Source organism: Orbicella faveolata, unplaced genomic scaffold (genome assembly GCF_042242905.1).
Source record: "Orbicella faveolata isolate gen_17 unplaced genomic scaffold, um_ofav_v1 contig_13, whole genome shotgun sequence".
NCBI classification, from domain to species: domain Eukaryota; kingdom Metazoa; phylum Cnidaria; class Anthozoa; order Scleractinia; family Merulinidae; genus Orbicella; species Orbicella faveolata.
In genome coordinates, this window is record NW_028301540.1 from 24,392,019 (window position 1) to 24,414,606 (window position 22,588).

Sequence of the window (22,588 nt, forward strand, 5' to 3'; positions counted from 1 at the left end):
TGCAGCTCTCCAGTGAATGAACTTCTAGAAACAGTTATGCGTCTTTTGAATGACTGTTTAAGATTTTATCCTAACGCTAAGAAAACGACGAGGCCGTGATAACGAGCGCCAAATGCGGCGTAGCACGAGGAGCCTGTTTTGTTTGTTTTGTTTTTGTTTATTTGTTTTTTTATTTAGTCCATTCTAAAATTACAATGATAAATATAAAGTAAACAAGTAGAAGAAGAGAAATGGAAAAGGGCAAAAATATAGCAAGCTAATTAGATGCCCTTGTTTAGATAACAATAATAATTAGGATGAAAAAGTTAACTTGACATAGGAGAGGAAGAGGTATGAATTAATTAATACTGAGCAAAATAATACTGGTAGAGTGCTGTTTTAAAACGTTTTCTAGTTGCTAAGTTACGTATAGATAAAGGAAGGTCATTCCAAAAGTAGCATCCAATAACAGTGGGGCAAAATTTCCTTATATTTATTCTGGCGAAACCGGGATTTGAGTGTTGTGAGGATGCACTACGAGTAGTGTAGTTACGTTGCTCAGATACCAGAGATAAGGTGTAATTAGACGGTTTTTCATCAATTAAGTGGTCATACAATAGCTGGCAGGTACATAATTTAAGGAGGAGGAGCCTGGGGGGTTCTTGCTGGTTTTCGCGGTTTTGTCGCTTTGTGCGCTCGCACTCAAATTGCTTAAAAAATTGCTACACCGCCAAGCTACGCAGGCTAATCCTTTAGTTGACTCATTGGACAGAGGTACCAAGGCAAATGCTGAGAAGATAGGGCCTCTAGAATCGCTGGTGAGACAAATGTAGTATTTACTACCTAGATGGGAAATGTTTGCATTAAGAGCAGTTTCATGCACCTCCGTGTATTCCATTAGGGCTTTGCCAACTGTATCAGCTTCTAATGGAAGAGTGGGTCCTCCAGCCTATGATATATCAATACCTCAAGGGGAGTTTTAGGAAACAGAATGTGATTTTAGTGTAAGTCCTATTGGGTCTTCACCTGATAACTCATCTGGTTGGGTGTTATCATCAAATGCATCCCTGACAGCTAGTATTTCCAGTATTACATATATCTTGTAAAATCACTGCGTTCACCCATATTGGTTGTGCGTACAGCATGGTTATTCCATGCCTCAACTAGGAGGTTTAACTGGTTGTTAATTCTTGAAAGAAATATGTAATACAAACAGAACAGATCGATTATGCTGGTTGATTCCAGGATGCCATTTTCTTCCATCTGGTAGAACAGAGTGTAGTAGAGCTGACCAACTTAAATAAAGACTTCTCTCCAGAGAAGCTCAATTCACTGGTTGTGTACAGACAACCCAGCAATTTTGCTTCCCCTATTAAATCCCCTGTGCCATGGCATAGCTCTTCCTACCTCTAAATTTTCATCCCCTTCGTCTGAACACACTCTAGAGGGCAATCCATAACTTTGTACAGCAGCTAAGAATAGAGCGAGCCCAGTCGCAGCAGAATTGTTTGTTGCACAACTTAAAGTCTAAAGCCCTGTCAAAACCACCAAGTATTACGAACCTCCAACTGATAAGGCAGTGAAGTCCATCAATGTGCCAGAAGGAATTAGGTCCCCTGACGCTGTCAACATGCCTTGTGATGGTATTGAACCACCCCAAATCAGACCCTGCTGGGTCAGTTTGAAAAAAACTTTCCCTTACACGCTGACGCTGAACATACGTATTTCTACTTCGCAAATGACCCAGCATGATACTGATACCAGAATTGTAAAACCCACTTTAGTCTTATTTCTCGAATCATCAGGGCCGAGTTGTTCGAAAGCCGGTTAACGCTAACCCAGGATTAAAAGTTAACCCAAATATAAGTTTTTCTCTATAAAAATGTTTTCCACTGCTTATACTTTGTGTAGTTTGAGATTACTCAAGTTCAAAACTTAGCTGCAAACATCTCCCGTCTATGTAGTAAGTATTGAATTTGTCTCACCAGCAATTCAAGAGGCAGAATTCTCTCAGCATTCGCTTGGGCACCTCTGTCCTAAACGGTGAACAGAATCCAAAGCAACTTCACGACGAACGATCAAATTCTCTGCCATGTTACGATTACCGTGAGGATAAAATCTTGAACAGTCATTCAAAAGACGCATAACTGTTTCTAGAAGTTCAGTCACTGGGGGAGCTGCAGTAACAAACATTAAATAGCAGATAAACCAACACAAGGCGTTTCACCACTGCCACCATATTGACGATTTCTAGTTAAAGTAATTTTCATTGCTATCATACACGAACAGACATTCTCTTAAAAGGCACATTTCGTGCTGGCATATACAAAGTGATTCACGAGACCTGCAGATACGCGCATTTTAGCACGCGTATATATGGGTCCTTGTAGCACGCGTATATTTGGGCATTTATTTCGCATATCCCCGCGCTTGAATTTACGCAAATATGTGGCCCTTTAAAAATGCGTATATACGCGATCTAAATGGTCGTATATATGAGCTTAAAGCCCATACGTAACGTATGTAAACAAGTATACGTGGCAGAAAAACCCGCGTATACCCTGTCGTAATTTTGAAACGAATGGCCAGCCATATTTCTGTTATTGTTCATTTTTTAATAAATACCGTATTGAAATTTTGCTTGGAACATTCGGCTGTTTCGAAATGCTCATAAAAGACATAAGCCCTCGAGCTCTGTCCCGAATAAGCGCTCTGTCTCCAATAAGCGTCCTCCCTTGAGGAACTAAAAGTAATTAAACGCCCAGGGCGCTAATTAAATCGAATCTTTATCTACGGTAAATTATACATTACTGTAGACCAAGACGGCCTGATTTCTGTACGCTATCCCAGATAGGTCTGTCCCTTCTTCTCCAGCCCCCGCCCCCATACCCCCACCACCGGCCTCAAATACTGACCTGAGAACTTTTTCAGGACATCTAACGAATAACGATGCCACTTTTTAGTAAGAGGTGAAATGTATTTAGATTTAGCCAAGCCTAATACCAGGGCTCCCCTAAAACTAATTATGTTTACTCAAAACTATAACCTTTAAAGAAATTCACGATGCAAAGCGCTGATGGATTTAAGGCGGGGGTTAACATGAAGGCCATATTTTTGCTGGGTATTATGGTTTGAATGCAGATATCTCGTTCACGTTTCAAGCAGTGAAAAATCTCTCTGCTCATTTCACATAGCTACGTTTTGGGCTGTTTTGTAAATTTTTGGATGATTTTTGGGTATACTTGGGGATAAATAGTTTTCTCAAAGGATTAGTAAAATTTATGGAAATAGGAAATTTTGAAGATTTGATGTTGTTTTAAAATTAGAACTTGAAGTTAGAAATTGGTAGACGTACAGCGGGTGTTACTAAACAGAGTGACCATCATCGATCACGAGGCTAAATTGTCTTGGGTGTGTCCAGAGAATATGGATCATAATCTCTTGGGTGTGTACAAGAATCTTCCTTTCCATTTGTTTTGTTAGTTTGTTCGCTCTTTTTGTGGGCGTGGAGGGGGGTGGGGAGAGGGTGCTTTTTTGACAATTCACAATAGCTGTTATTGCAGTTATCAGCGGCTTAACACACAAACGAGGCGAAAGGGTCAATTCTGGATTGTATTGACCCTTTCGCTTCGTTTGCATGCCTTTTAAAACGAAAGAATATATGAACGCAGACTCAACTGCAATAACAGCTATTCACTGCAACATTGACCCCTTCATTATGTTTCGATTCGTTTGCCATGAAGCCTCTTGTTTTTTATCCTTTCAGGAAATATTGTGACGTTGGTTTTGTTGCATTTTACATTAGCAGAGCAGCCGCTTATGTTTACTGTGATTTTCACATGACGCTCAATAAGGTGCGATTTCGCCGTGAGTCTGTACTTAACATGCGACTGAGGCACTCTTTTTTCCCAGCAGGGCGTTCGCCCAAAAACAAAAACAACAAAAAACCCCGCCTAATCGTAGGTTGGTGCCACAGGTTAGTCTGTACTCTCAAAATGACAAAAGACTTCAAACCGTGTTGAAAACGGCCACCTCATTCAGCCGTTTTAGTTCTTAGCAAGTTTTGATATCATCTAAACGCCTGGTCAAATACATTCTTGACCCCAGAGCCCTCGGTACTATCACACCCTCAGTCACCTCAACAGCAACAACAAAAACAACATCAACAACAGCAAAATAAAGTAACTGGGGTCTAGCACAGGACAAATGGAATCCACTGGTCAACTCGCGAGAGTTTACTGAGGACTATTCCATCTTGTACTGTACTTCGTGCGGCAATTTACTTCAACAAGTGTGCTTGCATGACTTGATTGATGCATAGTTAACAGAGGAGAATGGTTCTGAAACTCGACAAAGGTCTTTGTTGTATGTTTTTGTTCTCTTTTTTGGCCTTGACCGTGCACAAAACACAATAGTTGTTTACTTCTGACCGAGGAACTAACCAACAGAAACGTGTTGGTTACGTAACTCATGCAAAGTGTATGAACGCAAAACACAAGATTGTGAGCGGTCGTGGACCTTCCGACATAAATCTTGACTTCTTTGTTTGCTCCTTTGATGTTTGCCGGGCTTCATAACGTACCATCCCCCTCTAGTAACTATGATTGATGCCTCTGTAGTACCATGTTATCGAGAGGGCACACGACTTCAGCCCCGTCCACTCCACGCCGGAGAAATTTGAAAACACCGTGTTTTAGTTTTGGTGTGGACGGAAAAAAAATTTGAAAACGGAGCTTTTCAACAACGATGTAGTCACGAAAATCACGTGATTTCCCTGTCCGTGTTTTCCCCACACACAAATCCAAAATAGACCGGTGATTGTTGTGTTTTTAAATTACTCCGGCGTAGTGTGGACTGAAGACATTTGATTCGTTTTCACAGCGAAAACTCCGTTTTCAAATTCTTCCGGCGCAGTGTGGAGGGGGCTTCCCAATAGTACTGGCCAGTGGCGGATCCAGACCTTGAGCTAAGGGGGGGGGGGGGGGGGGGTTGGCCCGGATTTGTTTTGCTTGCCCTACTGGCTTTTCTTACTTCTGTGATTTCTTTTTTTCTTACCTAAATAAGGGGGGCGGGGCCACTGCTTGCAAATGGAGGGTGTGATTAAAATGGCAGAAAACAACAACAACAACAAGTACTAATCCGATGTTGCTGGGAGTGCAACGAGTCATAAATTTACAAAGCTAACATCACAGAAACGAAATTAAATGGAATATTTCAAAATTTATTGTTGTTCTTATCAATTAAATTCTGGAAAAAATAATTACTATTCATTTTACTGTACTGGATCAGTGTTTCACAACATTATTACGTTGGACGACTGTGTAACTCTGGATGTATTCTCAATAATGAAATGATGTGTTGTGTAGCAAAAGGTACCAAGATGATGAATAAAAATGAAGATATGAAACGCGTGATGGAATGTAAGAGAAAATGTGCGGATATCAAAGATTTATTTCGTATTATTTTTAAATTAATTCCCTGTTAGTATTTTTTGTTTAATTGCCTTAAAAATAGCAAACGACCGAGAATAACTTTCTTTCCCAAGAGTTTGACAATTGAGACTGAATACATTAAATTAGCCTGGGATCATATTATCATAGGAGGAAAGCAACAACACGTCTTTTCTATGCGCCGCTTCTCTGGGATTCGATCTGAAGCCATTGCCGTTTCTTTCTAGCAAACAATTCCTCTATAAAAACAATGGATTCAATAACCACTTGCTTCGTCGTAAGCGGGTGACCAAGACATGAGTCGCTCTTGGCATGTGATTAACTCTACCCCCTTCCACCCCTTCCACGTCCCCCAGGGCCACCACTTCTCCGGCCCCGGCTCCGGCCCCGACCCCGGTCGCCCCGACCCCGATCGCCTCGACCCCGATTGCCCCTACCATGATGGCCGCCCCTTCCGCCCCTCCCCTCACCGAAGGTTCGCTTATCGCGTGACTGATCAAACGTTCTTTGGTCGCTTGTTCGTGAATCTGCGCTTTCAGGTCTCTGTGAATGAGTCTTCCTGTGTGTTACAGTGCACCAGTCCGCGGTGCTGTCACTGCTACTTTGCGTACTTACACTGTCACCTCTGCTGGACGTCGACTCTTCACTATTTTTCGCGTCACCTTTTTCTCCATCGTCATCCACAGCGCGAGTTTTACCTCGCTGTGCGCGATTTCTTGAGGAATCGCTGATTTTTCTATAGGCAGGCGGCACTGCTCCTTCGCTAGTGGTTGTACGATGTTTTATTGCTTCATTGTCCTGAAAATGCGGGCTTCTTGCAGCATATTTTGAGTCGCTGACACTGCGTTGATAATTCTGCTCCCAATAGCGTCCTCCACTCGCACCTCTGCACCTGCCTCCCCTCCCTCTCGATCGCTGCTGTTGTTGATTCGATCTTGACTCTTTCCCAGGACCTTGAGTGGATTCAAGGGGAAAAGTAGATGAGCGAGGCTTGGGACTGCTGTCAGAGATCCAGCTTGCATCCCAGTTCGGCGGATAAGCTGCAAATGAACAAGCAAATCATTCTGATAAACCACTCTTTACTATCATGAACTGTCACAAGTAGCCACTAAGTACACGCACAGCAACGAAAAGCACTTTCAGAGAAAGAAAACAAAACAAACAACCTGACAGACAGATGACCAACCGAGCGACCGAGCGACCAAAAGATCTTCAATTAATTTGTAATCACCTGCTATCGTTAATATAATTGACCAAAACTACACATCAAACCTCTACAAAAGGATTTTCAGCAGTTATCAATCTTAATAAACTACTAGTAATGAGCAATTTCTGTTGATGGTAATCCTGTTTAAATGTACACCATGTAAATCAAAGAGATAAGGTACAGATTTACGAGACCTCTTTTAGTTCCAGTGTATTAGTTTCATTTAGGCGACCTTCTATCTCACGCTTGACTACTGTAAGTGTGTAATTTTATTTTTATTATTATTATTATTATTATTATTATTATTATTATTATTATTATTATTATTATTATTATTATTATTATTATTATTATTATCGTCCTCACGTAATGTTTGCTTAGAGTCCTTAGGGCCGAGACCAGAGCATGGTCCTGGGGCACCAGTTTTTAGCTTCATAGCACCCTCCTCAAAATGTGTGCTGTACCTAGCAAGGTTATCTTTTGTAGTTCACTGATGCTTATTTGGCCGGGAATTCTTCCAAGAAAAGTTTCTAGTCCCTTTTTGATAGCTCCAAGTGCTCCAATGATAACTGGTATCGTTTCCGTTCTCATGCCCCACACTCGGCTTGTTATTATTATTATTATTATTATTATTATTATTATTATTATTATTATTATTATTATTATTATTATTATTATTATTATTAAAGATTCGCACAGCTATTGATGATATTGAAGCTGGTTTCGTCATTGGCTCCGGGCAACAACAAGTTGCCTAGGGAAGCCAAGAAACACCCCTTGTTTGCTTTTTCTCTTCTTTCTACATCTCCAGCACCTTTCTAAGAATTCTTGCCGACCCCAACAATGCACATCTCTGGATTATTATTATTATTATTATTATTATTATTATTATTATTATTATTATTATTATTATTATTATTATTATTTTGTGGCAAATAATTAATGAAATAATTAGATAGCTACCTCTGTTAGACTGCGAGCTGCTGGAGGAGCTCCAAGGAGAGCTATTAGTTGGGCTCCGTACCGGAGAGGGTCCAGCGGAAGGGACCAATCTTGACGGACTCTTCTGAGGACTTTTTGAGGGGCTAGTGGGAGTACTGAAGGCTACTCTCTGAGCCCACGTCACCGGGAATGCACTCGTGAAATTCTCCTGCTTACTACGAACCGCGTTCAATAGCGGTTGCGGGGGATTGGAGAAGGAAGAGCGTCTTGAACCCGAGGCCTGAGAACAAGACCAAGAAATAGGCGTAAAATTGAGTTGGCACATAGGAAGTTAAGGCTGAAAAGCCGTTGCACTGCATTGTCAGTGGGCAAAAATATTATGTCAAGCCTGACCTCACAGGGGTGGGTAGAGTAGCGGTTGGCACTTACTTTGAGAACGCTTGGCGAGCCGGGAGGGGTGGGAGATTGTGATGAAGGCGTCTCCAGGCGGTTGTTCATTCTGGCAGCTGCGCTGGAAACCGCAGACTGCTTCAATGTTAACTGGACAGTTTTTGTAACCGTTGACCCAGTCTCCTGGAGTACAACTGTGTGAAGATGTTTTGTACTCTTTGGCTTCTTCACATCACCCTGAGAAAGAAAACAGAAATGAGTCAATCTCTTTGTTCGCTTTCAGGACCACGGGCTTCCTTTTCAAATTAATTATCAAATGTAAAAGCTACTACTGCATGGATGATACATAATTAAAAAGGTATTAATAAATGAGCTGCATTTCTTTCATTAAGCGCCCACGTTCTCATAAGTGCTCCACTTTCAAAGAGAACATCTTTCCGAAACAGATCTGAAGAATGCAATAGTCTCCATACTTGATTTACTATTTCCGTCATTACTAGAACAGACGTACATGTAAAATAGGTTTCTGTGTTTACAACAGTGTACCTCATAATTCACTATGCACTCGACCACAGGAGGTGCGCCCGCAGTACTATTCCTCCAGCGGTCCATTACATAAGGAGGCTGCAAGGCAACAGAAACATCAAATTGAGCGACTAACATCTAGCTACAGAGCTACAGACATTTGAAAATACGACTTTTAGTAGTAAAATCTACCACCTTAAGAAAGGAATAACGTCCAACTGACGGAAATATGTATGGTGTAATGAAACAACGTCAAAGTACTACCTTTTTTGTAGTACAGAGAGCCCATACTTTGACAAACAGAAATTCAAACTCTAAAGAACCGCACCTGATTAATTGTTTGGACCTCACTGGTTGACTTGATGAAGAAGGTTACGCTCTGCAGACCAAAACCAAAATTAACATGACTTTGCCACTAACAAGTTTTAAACAAACAAAATCAGTGAACAGCACCTTCACCAGAAGCAAGGCCGTTTCATCGCCATCGATTTCCAAGAACATCTTCCACTTGTGCTCTTGCTGAACGATATGAAAAAAATCAATTCGAGAGGTATACATTGTTATATGAAAATCATCCACTATTTATTTGTTCTGATGACGAGGGCAGTGCTGAAGCTGCACACTTCCTCAATTAGTGGATAACTGTGGCTTCCTGCAACTTTTCATTGTAAAAATTATATTCGCCACCTTCCCTCGTCTTTCAACGAGCAAAGGGAGTAACAATTTATGCTTGAAATAAACTGCAGTAGAAATATTAAAATTTCAGTTGTCCGACGTTTCAATGTTTAGAACATCATTTTCAAAATAATAACTCCCGAAATAATAGTCTGAGGGGCAGCCTAACAATCTTTCTTTACCTGTGTTGATTGTCCCATTCTACAATGATTCCCGAACATCAAGATAAGAGTTAACTGCTGTTGTTGTTGCTGCTGCTGTTGATTCGTCGGATTACCATTGACCAAAGAACAGCCATCCTGATATAAAAAGAGGAAATAGCAACGCAATGTCATTCTCACCAGCTGGAAAAAGTACTCGTGAACCAACGCAATAGTCGCTTGTATTTCTGCAATGTATTTTCAGTAATGTATTTTCAGTAATGCATTGCTGCGTAATGTATTTTCGTTCTCCACATTTGCAAACCTTAACATGGTGGTAACCAGCTCGAAAGAGAATAGCTACTCTGGTTACCACGCACATATTTTTTCATTCTTTCCATAACATGTGCAACATAATTATATTTCTCTTCTCCTGTTTATTTTGTAATACTGATGTAAATTAGTTCTGTGAATAGTGTACAATAAAAGTAAATTGATTGATTGATTGATTTACATTTCCTTACACGGCACGCAACGGGGAGGTAGAAAAATTGAATTTCGCCCGATTACACCCCGCCCCCCCTTCTGTCCTCCCTCCCTCCGTAAACAGTTCCAACAGTTCTCGTCATACGGCACCTTAGATTGCAGCGGTGGAAAATGCATCATCGATTCACTCTCAGACCTCAGATGTCCAATTTGTTCCTGTGAAAGCAAACCAAATTAAAGGCATTTAGTTCGCTCACTCATTACTTAGTGCCTTTATTCAATTTGAAGAACAGTTTGTTTCACCACAAACAAGCGACTGCTACAAGTTTACACTTAAAACTTGAAATTGAAGCTTTTCCACCCACTCTGATCGGGCACATTGTACAATCAATACATCATCATTCCGTTTTCAAGGCCCCAAATTATTTAATTCCCTCAGCACTTGAATTTAAAATGCCTCCAGTATTGCTGTGTTCACCTCTAAACGCAAGTCATCATTCTTGATATAAGTATATTTTAATTTTACCTCTCTTAGTGTGCTTGTGTGTGCTTCTTTCGTTTTTGCTTTTCTATTTTTTTTTTGTCTCCCTTTGCTTTTGCGCAACTGCGCGTTTAGCTTTGCTTAACTACTTTTTAGTCTAAATTATGGTCACTTTGTGTGCCGTTGACAGCATTTTTATTCTTTTGCTAAGTCTTAGGTATCTTTAACTTAGTCCTTTACTTAAGCCTTATTGGCTTCCCTGGGTTTCCTTGCCTTAAACACGTTAATATTTCGCAAGTATATCTATAAATGGCAAAATAATAATAATAATAATAATAATAATAATAATAATAATAATAAAATAACACAAACAAACAAACAAACAAACAAACAAACAGACAAGCTGCAACAGAGAATTACAGTGTAATTACCATTAATTCAATCCTGTGTCCTAAGGATTCCACGCCCAGTGCTTTCAAATTATCCTCTGTTAGCAGAACAAGTCTGTGTAGCAAAAGCGTGATGAGTTGGTAGTAATCCAAATATACACAATTACGTTTGATTCAGTTGTCAATGCTGTAAGATGAATTAACGTACAATCTAGTAATCGTTCTCTATCTGGATACGACAAAGGCTCTCATTCTAACCAAAAAAATGCATTTGGCAGTCGAGCGGGTTTGTTTCTCTGGACTTTTTCAAGGCTCTTAAAACGGAGAGTTCACACTAAGGGAACTAATAAACGTAACGTGACGGTACGCTAAACTTGTTTAAATAAAGTTCTCCCGTAAAGAACTGTACAGCACGTATCAACAACTGGCAGAAGACCTTCATTGTACCTATTTATTTTTTAAACTAAACCTAAAAAATCTTCAGCACTATACTGGCATTTCCCCCAAAGAGGGGGAGAAATGGGGGGGGGGGGGGGGGGGGAGGGGAAGGAATCTCCCTTCTCCCCACTTTTTGAACCAATTTTTTCCTTCGCTTTACTTTAAATATTCCATGAAATTATCTCCCCATCTAGGTTCATCCAGTTCTCCCTAACCCCATTATTTCCTTTTCTCCCTCCTCGCAACTTTTTTGGGGCATTTCTTCCTTCTCCCTATTCTGTCCTTCCTCCCTTCCCAAAAGGTAAACTAAAAGAAAACTTCACAGATGGCCATGTTGCACTGTCTTCCATAACAGATTTTAAAGATTTTAATTTAATACTGATGCATGCACAAACCCTCTTCGTTGATAACTGAAATATTGGCATATTCTGCCTGTATCTAACCAACCTTCCTCGTTTCAATCTGCCTTCTAACACGTCCTTTTACTACCACTGTCTCTGATTTGAAATGAAAACAAGCAGTTCTTGACAAGGAAACAAACTTACAGCAAAAATACCACTATTATAGCAAACTGCCAAACTGCAATCACGTTGTATTTGTGTTAAATAACAAGCTACCAAAGACAATATTCCTCCTGACTTATGGACAGAATGATTTATATGTACTGTTAAATGATGCATGGACTGGTGACTGTCAACCAACCCATCAACTGACTGACTGACTGACTGAATGACTGACTGAATGAATAGCTGACTGAATGACTGACTGACTGAAGAATAAATGACTGACTGACCAACTGACCCACTCACTGACTGACCAAACAATAAACTGATCCACCCACTAACTGACTGGTCGACCGATGCACCCACCAACTGACTGACTGACTGACTCACCAATCAATCAATCAATCAATCAATCAATCAATCAATCAATCAATCAATCAATCAATCAATCAGTCAACTGACCCACCTATGATTGACCAGCCAATTGATTGACTGACAACCCACCGTCCGACAGGCTGGCCAGCTTACCAACTGACTAAAACCAAATGACTGATCAGCTGTCTCACTAACTTGTTGACTGGCTGATTCACATGACTGCGTAGGTGTTGACTGTTATTATGGAGCATAACACCTACTACTCAACTTACTGACCATGAATGTGTCAAATATACAGCTTGTTTCATGAAAGTTGTCCTACAGAAGTGCAAAAGGATTTTGTGACAGTCCCGATAAGCATTATGGGTGGTGGTAGCTTTCTGTTACTTTATGGCAGTTTACAGTGCTTTATTGCTATAGCGCGAGAGAGCATGAATACGAATATCCAAGACTTTTCCTTCCGTCGCACTGAGACCAGGGGAACTTTGATCAAACAATGACAAATACCACTACATACCCCCTCCCGACATTGTGGCATTTGCTTTTACCATTCTGTAGGACAGACTTTCTCCAAACAAATGTAACCACAAAAGTAACAATTTCCATTAGTCATTTCTTTCATAGAGCGCCAGCACCAGATTTGTAGCAGTATATATACAAGTACATGTATCTATTCAAATATATGTGTTACAAACCTTCGACCAGTGATGTGATTATCCTGGAACAGAGGTACATACATAATCAAATCCTTGTGGCCACCTGCATGCAGTGAGACAAAGCACCAGAAAAACATTACTTAAAAACAGTACAGCACATGAACTTTGTCAAATACATGTAATGTAGCGCTGAATCCAATGAACAAGAAGGTACTGCTGTGTGGTATGTTTTGTGGCTTCAACAGATACAGCGTATTGGTCGTGTACCTAACACTGACAATTCATTAGATTTTTATTAGAGTATACAACTCGAGTTCTTGACTACACTGTAGATTTTCCAAGCACAGTCCACTAATACTGCATTTAGAACCTGAAGGATAAAATATGATACGAAATGGTGTTGGGATGGAAAATGTTCTGAAAAAAATATATCCTAACCAAAAAATGTGACTATTTTGGCTTGGGCTGTGATTTACATGCTGAAATTATATAAAGTTCTACATATATACAGAAAAAAGAGCACTGTATTGTTCCAGAAGTATCAGAGGAGAAAAAAACAAAATGTTGTAGAGAGATTAACATCATACAAAATGACCATCATTGCTGCCTTTATAAAACACAACGTTTCCCAGAACCTTTAAAACGGCAAGATGTCAGCAGCTTTCATTCACTCACAATAAGACTTAATAAATCCTTTAAAGGTGTAAACACATTCCCATGCAACCACTATCCATAAAGTAATAACTAATAGTTACTTTGACAAACTAGCAAAATGATGACGAACTATCACTTACTATTCTGTGCAACTTGCTGCAGCCACAAACACTGCAGAAATGAAATGCATTTGTAAACATGTTGCAATATAACATATAAGTGCATGAAACAGTAACCAAAGTTGAGATACTGTACATGTAAAATGAATGAACTTTTCAAGAAGAATTTACCACGTCGCTCTCTGACCAAGCATTTACATCATGTTTGTCCAGAACCTGAAATGAAATTATCAAGAATGGGAAAATGCATTCATGGGTGAATAACATGTACATATACTAAGCAGTTACCTTGACTACAAAATATTTCCTAAATCTACAATCTTGGACAACTGAAATGAAAAAAAAATGAGACTGCTCCTCCCCTCATTTAAAAGGTGGAGAAAAAATAGTGCGATTTGGTTTGAGCATGAAATCATCATTGCTTCAGAGAAAGGGGGGTTTCATTACTGTCTTGTCTTAATTCCGTCCACTCTGGACTGCAATCATGGACAACTGAAATGAAAAATTAAGACCACCCCTCCTGCCACCCATTTCAATGATGGAAACAAAAAGGCACATTTTGGTTTGAGCATGAATTCATCAATAGCTATTATTGATTCAGGGGAAGGCGGTGGGGGCGGGGGAGGCTTCATTTCTTTTTTTTTGTTTTTACTCCGTCCAAGAGTGTACATAATACATAAAAAGTCTCCCCCCGCAGAAGGGTAGGTACTGATATTGTAAACTTGTTAACCTTCCTGTAAGCTTTCTTGTACTAGAATGAGGAAAAATAATATTGGATACTTGTCAACTGGGGTTTAATAGGCTATGGGAAAGATACATTGTATTTAAACAACTGAAATAATTTTACCTTTGAAAGTGACTGTAGCTCAGTTATTTCCTTCTCTCTTTCAAGAATACGTATTTCTCTCTAGAAAAGAACAATACATGTACTGAGTAGTATTTCAAGATAATAGCAAGTCCTGTGCGGCAATGGGGAAAGAAAGATAATGGTACAGTAATTCAAACCTCGGTTAACGAAATCCATGAAAAAGATGTTAATTCAGTTGCCAGAAGCATGGGACAAAGAAATCCAATGGAGATCTCAAAATTCAGACCTTAAAGTGCGATTAAAAAAGAAAACTCTGGGGCTTAAGTGATAATCGTACCTCACGTAATTCCTTCTCTTTGACAGTCAGATCCTTTTCTAACTTCTTAAGTCTGTTTAAGGTAGCTTCAATTTCATTACTGGAAGAAAAGTGGCATACATATAATGATCTGTCAGATGCTTTGAGCAACCTTGAAGTCAAAAGTATCACAGTGACAGGCTTTATTTGATGTTGCTCCTTTTGTTAACTGGTTTGAGCAGTTAGTGTAGTAGTTCGAAGGAGAAACTAAAACAGTTTGATTCAATTTCTAACTTGAAGTTAACTTCATATTGGTCACTTGTAGGTACAATGTGGTATTTGAGTACATGATTTTATTTTACTGCAAACAAAACTAATGTCTCACCTCCATTCCATTTTCTGTTGGATGAAAGAGTCTGTTTCCCGCTGCAAAGACGCTGAAAAGGAAATTTACAAATTGTTCATGATTGTGCCATGAATTGGCAGAGGAAGAATTCATCGTAAATGTCTGTTTGTGAAGTTAATTAGCAAACAATCTTGAACTTCAGTATTGACAGAGGCAAATGGATTAAGCATCAGTAGTTTGTTTTCTGTGTTCATCAAGGTAGGGTTGGTCTGACAAGAACTGTTGTTGGTGACTGATGTGTTGGCAACCTGAGTGGAGTCACATTCAGAGACGAGGGAAAAGTTGTTTGTCAGTGGTTGGTGTTACATGTAAGCCTGGTTATTGAATTCATCTGGTCACACAGTTTTGCAATGACGTCCCTGGCTTAGTTACAGTCTGTATGTAAAGTGTACAGTTATGTGTTTGCTCCTTAAAACTATCTGGTCAGCTCTGATGCGATACTGTTGGTTGTAAAGAAAAATAAATTTGTATATTTATTGGCAAAAAGAGTCTTAATTAATTAACTTGGCTGGTCTGACAGTCTCGGATCTCTATGAAAAAATACATGAGCATGCTGTCTATTGTCAGTTCTTTTTCAGCTATTACATTGGGTACCTTCAGATGTATGATCAAACTATGAGTAAAATCATTTAAGGTTGATATATTTACAGAAAAAAACTGAAGAAAATGGACAGTCAATTACATGTTCACGTAAAGCTAGACATCTACAGATGCATATTGTGCACCACAAAATGGTTCAAAAGCTACAGTCGAATTTCATGGACATTTCACGCACTTGTGAGGTAAATGTACTAACCATGCCCTTCTGTGTAAAATGTACAACTTGAGAAATTGGCATCATACAGTTAAAAATACTTTCTACAGCTAGCCTGCAATGCAGGCATATTTTGGCGAGCAATCAAGCGCATTTTGACCAAGTGAGCACCATCTTGGTTTCAAACTTGGAAGAGGCTTGGGGAGAGATGAAAAGGTGTCCTAGGGAGTGGGTGTTAGGCTGAAAGAGGAGTAACTGGGGAGGGGGAGGAAAAGGAAAAACGCACACCACTCATCCCATGTGTGTGAAAATGTACTGTCAGATATTGTGCTGCTAAATTACATGACTTGTGTTCCATGTCTAACAATTACTGACTGAAGTACACAAAGAAGACTGATTTCCTACTTCATTGACATTCCATTGTTAATATCACATGTCTAAATAAATGGAACAATACTTTTAAATATCTATCAGAGAGTACTAGTTGCACCCACCATCTCCATTCATTGATTTCAGTATGGTCAGGATTTCCATAAAATCTGGACGTTCCTGTCAAAGGAAAAAAAAATACAACTTACTGATGTCTTGACAACTGCCAAAAATTGTACACTGTCTTGCTCTTCTGACATCTGAAAATACAATTGGGTGCTTTCCATTATGGCAAACCGACCGGTCAGAGAACAGTGGGAATACCCAAGGAAAATGGAACCACATTTTCCAATCAAACCGGGCCAACCAAGAGGAATTGCTCCTATCAATTTTTATTCCTTTCCGAATTCCCTACATAAGTGAAGAGAAGTAGGGCAATCAACCGGTTTGTCAAAAATGGAACGGCAAATTTCAGTCGGAATATTTGGACTGAAATAAGTGGACCACCTCCAGAGGTGATCCTGAATATTCCAGTTAGAAGAAACTAAAACAGACCATTCCATTTGACTTCCGACCAAAATTTCCAGAATCTTTGGCATAATGGAAGCACTCCATGTAAAATTAACTTTCTCAGCTACAATACACTTAATTAAATACTAACCTTTGGTTCTGCGAGCCAGCATTCACTCATGAGCTTTGCAAACCTTTCAGGGCAAGTGCTTGGAATAGTCAACCTCTGAAAGATAAGTAAGCCACAGACATTGCAGTACCTACAAAATGTACATATTTTCATGCACATGTGTGTAAACTAATTATTAACATTGATCAATGATACTTAGGAAAGAGAGGTTATGCAATAATAAGTTATGCAACAATGATAATTGATTGTCAAGACAGTTTAATTTTTCGGTTTATTTTTTACTATAATCGATTCATGATTGCCACATCACTAGCAGTTTGTGAATATTTACCTCTCCCTCAACCACAACCAACCATGCAACTTGGACACCAAGAAGTCCTTTAAATGGTACTTCTTGGGTTAGCATCTCCCACAAGACCTGAAGTTCAACAAAATGTTACCATATGTTTCATAAAACTGTTTGATCCTGCAGAAACAGTAGAAACAGTTCAACACATGATCATTCTTCAGCTCACCACAGCATATGAAAAAGTGTCACAGGCCTCAGAGATAGGTAAGCTTTGGATCACCTGCAGAACAAAAAGTGAAATAGTTTGAATCAAGACTAGCAATCCACCTTAATAGAACACAATAATAAAAAGATTTTTCAAATACATGTAACATCACACTGGAAATTAAAACAAAGTTTTACAGTGTGTGGTTAATAAATAACCACACAATGAAACAGATAAATTGCCCAAGAAAGAAAATAATATTATACTAATAATAAACACATGTCCATGTACATGTGCCCTGCATCTTAAACTACTTATCAGCAAGATCAAACAATGTTAAGATGTAACATAATAATTATCAAATAAGAGTTTCTAGTAACCAACTAGAGTACCTGCATGAAGTAAACAGCATATACTGTATTATTGTTACCCGGTAAGTTGACACACATTCAATGTCAAACATTCTTTTTAATGTTTGAATTGGCAGTAAGTATTGTAGGTCTGCAGTGTGTGCAAACATATTTCAAATTAAGGTTATCACCTCAGGAGCCATCCAAGGATAGGTTCCCACCAGGGACATTTTAGTCGTGTTGTTAAGGAATCTTGATGTACCAAAGTCACAAATCTGTAAGAAAAAAAAGAGGTAAACTACATTTAATTACATTCCAAAACAAAACACTGATTTGAATGCTTACATGTACATTTTACCTGTGTTTGGATTAAATTGGTTGGACCAACCTTACTAAAACATTATTATATATGGGTTATTGACCAAGTCTGAAGTGTGAGGTCAAAATGGCTGGGTATCGGTCAAGTTCTTTTTTTTGTGTGTTTATTGACCAAGACAGAGTCGAGGTCCATAAACTCGCAAAAAAAGAACAAGGCCAATATCCAGCCATCTTGACCGAACAAGCTTGGTCAATAAAGGATTTATTATATGGCTTTTGGGGAAATTTTCCTTGTGGGACACAGCGGGTAGTCCTGAGCGGGCAAGGTAGCTCCATCTTGCCCGCTTGGGTAGCCAATCACAGCAGAGGATTTGATTCATCTTGCCAGCTCATGGAGCTAGCCATATAATAAAAGTATATACAGTAAGCTTACTGAATGCCAACAATGGCTCTTACTTTAAACTAATATTTTGGTACTTACTTTGATTGTTAGGTTAGAGCAAATCACAACTGTAAAAGGAAACCAAAGCAAGTCAGTTTAATAAGATTTAAGAATGAAGTCAGCTGCACAAAAGCATTGCATGAAGTGTCAATGCTTAAATTTTAATAACCCCTTTTAGTAATCATAAGAAAAAAAACCATTTTATCTAAGAACAGATGTTGCATTTACCATTTTTGGACTTCAGATCTCTGTGAATTACTTTCACTGGAGCTTCATGGTGGAGATAATTGATTCCTTGAATAAGAACAAAAAAGTCATAGGTCATTTACACCCTCTTTCAGTGTTATGTGCATAGGCGACATCTTTTGACATGCCATCTCTCAATGTGTTAAGTAACCTGGCCTAAAATGTAAGCACAATGCACAAGTTTCTTTATGGTTGAACTTGACATTTAGTCATGAGAGATGAATTGATTTGCAGACATCAGAATAAGAGTCAATTTTAGATACATGTAAATCAACTGTTTTGAATATGTTTACATCTTTTGAATATTAAAAGCAGTACTAGCGGCCCAATTCTACCAAAAGTCACTATTGAGAGCTGATTGACTACACTCAAATTGTTTGATTTATCCCGTAAATTGGGAAACATGCAAAGTCCACAATTTTCTTCTGCCATTTGAGGTCAGTAATTATCCTCTATTTATCATTTCTTCCCCTAATAACCAGAAAAATTGCAAGTTTCACAGTTAAATGGTCTTTCAGCCATTTACATACATGTCAAAAGATGACTGAAAGGTGTCAGCTAAGCATGTTACACTGAAAACAGGTGTAATAATCTGGTCATAGATCTAAATTCCACATCTTTTTGAGCCATTGAAATATTGCTTTAATTAGCCCTCTCAGCTCCCTGTTCAACATAATTTTCTGTACTGTTAAATACTTTAGTTAGTACATGTAATTTGCACATGAGTATGTGATTTATTGTGCTGGTGTCAGGCAAAGTAAATTGCAACATGAAATTTGTAACAAAAAATAATGAAGAGGGCTGGTCTACTACAGATACATGTAAGTGGCTGTCTATGAGACTGGTGTCTGTTATTGGAAGTTAGACTCTGACTACGTTATCATGCATGCATACATTTGATCATTGTACATGTATTTTAAAAAGTGCAATATAAATTAATAAATTATTATCATTATTATTAATATTATTATTATTATTATGTATTTTGTTGCTTATTCACTTCAGTTTTGATTAAAAATGTCTCCATTTTTAATGGTTAAAAGCATGATTCTGATTTTTCTGATTACTCTTGTCCTACATACTGTACATGCATGTGTAGTCATCAGCAGTGTCTATAAAGGAGTGCATAGGCCAAAAAGGGGTTTATTTTTGTGGGAGGGGAGTCAGTAAAAATGGTTCTCCCAGCTGGGTAGTATATCTAATTTAGAATCGGATACATGCACACTATTTGAAAATAACTTGCTTACCAAGTGCGATCTCTGTGGACCATCTTAGAATTTGCTCAAAATTGAGCTTATTGTTTGCAAGGTGATCATAAAGACATCCATTAGCAGCATATTCTGAAATTATACAATGTCAATAAACGTTACATGATAATCATCATTAATAATAATATTATTACACGTACATTTAATAAGTAATTACAGTAACTGATTGAACTCTAAAAAGGTGGGGAAACACTTGCCTGTCGGCTCATGTTCCCAAAGCGTTTCTTGTTCTCCACTCGTGTTTCTATAACTCGATAGAAACATGGTAGATGTTTTCTATTTCTTAAATATAGTACACTGCATGCCACTTGTACTCACCTGTAACAAGGCAGAAGTTTGGCTTTGAGTTGACTGCTCCAAAAAACTTGATGATATGCTTGTGACTGAGCATGCTCAGAATGCTTGCCTATCAAAACAGAAGAGAAGGTTTATGGGATTACAGGTGTGTACACTAGTGGATACATTTTGTAATTTTCAGGACATTAAAATGTAATATAAAGTATAATTTATTGAATGGTAATTGTCTAGACAAAGGGCATTTTGGTGATCAAGGACATGATTACAGTACATACATGTAGTTACTTTGGATACATGTAATCGTTGGTTTAGCAATCAATTCAATTAATAACAAAATTAATATACAGTAACAGCTTACTGATATTGAAAATGAGACCTCTACAGTTAGGGGTTATGGTCTGTACCTGTGGAATATTTTACCCTTTCTATGATAAACAAATAAGCAGCTCCATACATAAATGAAAAATAAATTACTTACAGGCATTTTCAAAATTAAAGATGATTTCCAGTCTGTACTGCACAGCCTCAGCACCCTAATGTTTATTATTTAACATTATAATGGCTCGCTCGCTGGAATGTGAATCAATGTTATTCATTACAACCCACATACTGTACCTTATCTTGAGGCCTTTCAAATTCTTTTTCCAACAGCTTCATTGATTTTTACAGCTGTGAAGTTGTTTCATCAAGTGATATAGGAAATAACGAAGCACGCATAAAGTTTCTACCGCTTTGCATCCATAATAGTGGTTGTTTTGAAACTTTGAATTTACTTCATGTAAGTAGCTGCAAAATGTTTACATTCTGTGATGTCTTACATGAAACGAAACAAAAACGTAAGCAAATTCTCGAGAATGTGCAGCACGGACTGGAAATCATCTTTAATTCTTATGTTGCACATACCTACATGTAAGTACCCATGCAGTTACTGTACCTACTTCACATCTCAATTATTTTACATGATTGTAACAACTTAATACAAATTACTTTTCTTGATAAATAAATACAAAATTTCTTGCCATACTGTAATCTACAAGTTTACTACATGTTTATTTAATCTGCCATGGTTTCGTAGTGTACAGTCACATGGAACTACAGTAAGCGTAAACATGGTCTGATACAGACCCATTACTTTCACTCTCAAACACATGTAAGAAATTTGTACTCTAAAACGTTTGTCATAGCAGAAAGGCAATACCCTCACAACATTCAAGACGAGAATAAGAAAAAGTGACCTTTCAGACCTCATTGACAACAATAGCAGTTGCTGCAAACTATGTAAATCATGAACAAAAATATATTATATTATTTCATAGTATTAATTATTATGCTGTAAATAAGTATTTATCAACTTCAACATTTATTTTCTGATTTTTGTTAACTATAGTTATTAGCTATTGACTTTAGTTAGGTGTCCCTAATTAGCTAATCTATGTAATACTGTACACTGCCACGTTAATAAAGTTTTCATTCATTTATAATTATTAGTACACCATACATCTAAATTATTTAAACGAAATAGTAAATCACTCAGTGAATATGTAATTGGATTTATATTTTTGTGTGTGTTTGCAAACAACGCTAGTTGACTGAAACATCACGTGAGGACCATCTAAATGCAGTGTTGAACAACGACTTAAGCTTCGTACTCGCGTATTCGAATTACCTGGTATTCGATTCACTAAATTACATGTCCAGAGTTTCTCACAGATTGAATTGATATTGTTTGATTAAATTTCAAGACAGTATTAGCCACTCAACAACGCCATGGAGACACATAAACTGAGAATCTAACGACAATTAACAGATAACTTCAGGCGATTTGTAGCGTTGGTACGGCTTTTCTTAATATTGTGCAGTGTTTTCACTTCAATTAAAAAAAAAAAAAATCATAAAATGGTTGTTCTGTTAAATGAACATCTGAGATAAGACATCAGACCTTAGTTCGATCCTCACATGTTCCTGAGCAGACTCATGGACCGATGCGAGAAAGAACCAGCTAGAGATTCGCCGGGTTTCAAAACAAACCGTTTAACGTTAAAATCAAGAACCGCAACAACAGATTATGTCTTTAAAGTTTGCCAGTTCAATATTTTAAGTTCTCCATCTAAGCACATTTAATCACGTACACTGCACTATCACGTTTCAACATCTGATTCATGAAAAAGTCTGGTAAACTTGCCTCTTTCCCCAAGCTGAGTAGCTTCTTCACCGCCACCTCTTTGTCTTGCGACTTCCACCTTGCCCTGTACACAGAACCAAACGCACCCCCTCCGCACTTCTCGAAGAACTCGAGATCGTCGAAATCGATTGTGACATAGGCCATTCTTATTGAATAAATTCTACATTTTTTGAGCTAAAAAATTGTCCGCGCGAGGCCGCGTGAAATTTCCTATTTCACCTTGTTAGCGGTCAGCGTCTCAACCAAAGAAAACGTGACAGTCGTGTACAATGAAGCAAACTGTCTCGAGTTTCACGTCGGGGAATACTGG

The 22,588-nt window shown here is 38.4% G+C and overlaps 1 protein-coding gene and 1 pseudogene across 2 annotated transcripts; both read right to left on the reverse strand.

Annotated features, from left to right (window-relative positions):
- Window positions 1–1,048: 1,048 nt before the first annotated feature.
- LOC149115731 (uncharacterized) lies at window positions 1,049–1,781 on the reverse strand (annotated as a pseudogene).
- A 3,398-nt stretch (window positions 1,782–5,179) lies between these two features.
- Window positions 5,180–22,516, reverse strand: LOC110058656 (mitogen-activated protein kinase kinase kinase 20-like). 2 transcript variants are annotated; one of them, XM_020765311.2, is made up of 25 exons: window positions 22,279–22,516; window positions 20,118–20,205; window positions 19,779–19,871; window positions 18,514–18,579; window positions 18,325–18,353; window positions 17,717–17,800; window positions 17,197–17,250; window positions 17,013–17,099; window positions 16,703–16,777; window positions 16,167–16,221; window positions 14,898–14,949; window positions 14,555–14,633; window positions 14,257–14,316; window positions 13,581–13,625; window positions 13,431–13,461; window positions 12,676–12,739; window positions 10,707–10,779; window positions 9,945–10,010; window positions 9,351–9,467; window positions 8,947–9,012; window positions 8,822–8,872; window positions 8,515–8,592; window positions 8,008–8,205; window positions 7,600–7,858; window positions 5,180–6,469 (listed from the first exon to the last, which is right to left on the reverse strand). In XM_020765311.2, the coding sequence occupies exons 1-25, from the start codon at window positions 22,420–22,422 to the stop codon at window positions 5,754–5,756; spliced, it is 2,730 nt and encodes a 909-aa protein (XP_020620970.2). In that variant the 5' UTR covers window positions 22,423–22,516; the 3' UTR covers window positions 5,180–5,753. The 2 variants fall into 2 exon arrangements, with proteins under 2 accessions (XP_020620970.2, XP_089142062.1); XM_089285936.1 differs by having other exon boundaries at window positions 8,947–9,008; window positions 9,350–9,467.
- Window positions 22,517–22,588: the final 72 nt, after the last annotated feature.

Bases quoted from the DNA above. Each gene is read 5' to 3' on its own strand.
- LOC110058656 (XM_020765311.2), bottom strand. From the start codon at position 22,422: ATGGCCTATGTCACAATCGATTTCGACGATCTCGAGTTCTTCGAGAAG. The intron at 20,206-22,278 runs GCAAGTTTACCA...CTGTTTTGATAG, and splicing joins TACTCAGCTTGGGGAAAGAG to GCAAGCATTCTGAGCATGCT. The intron at 8,206-8,514 runs GTACACTGTTGT...TTTCTTTCTCAG, and splicing joins AGTGCATAGTGAATTATGAG to GGTGATGTGAAGAAGCCAAA.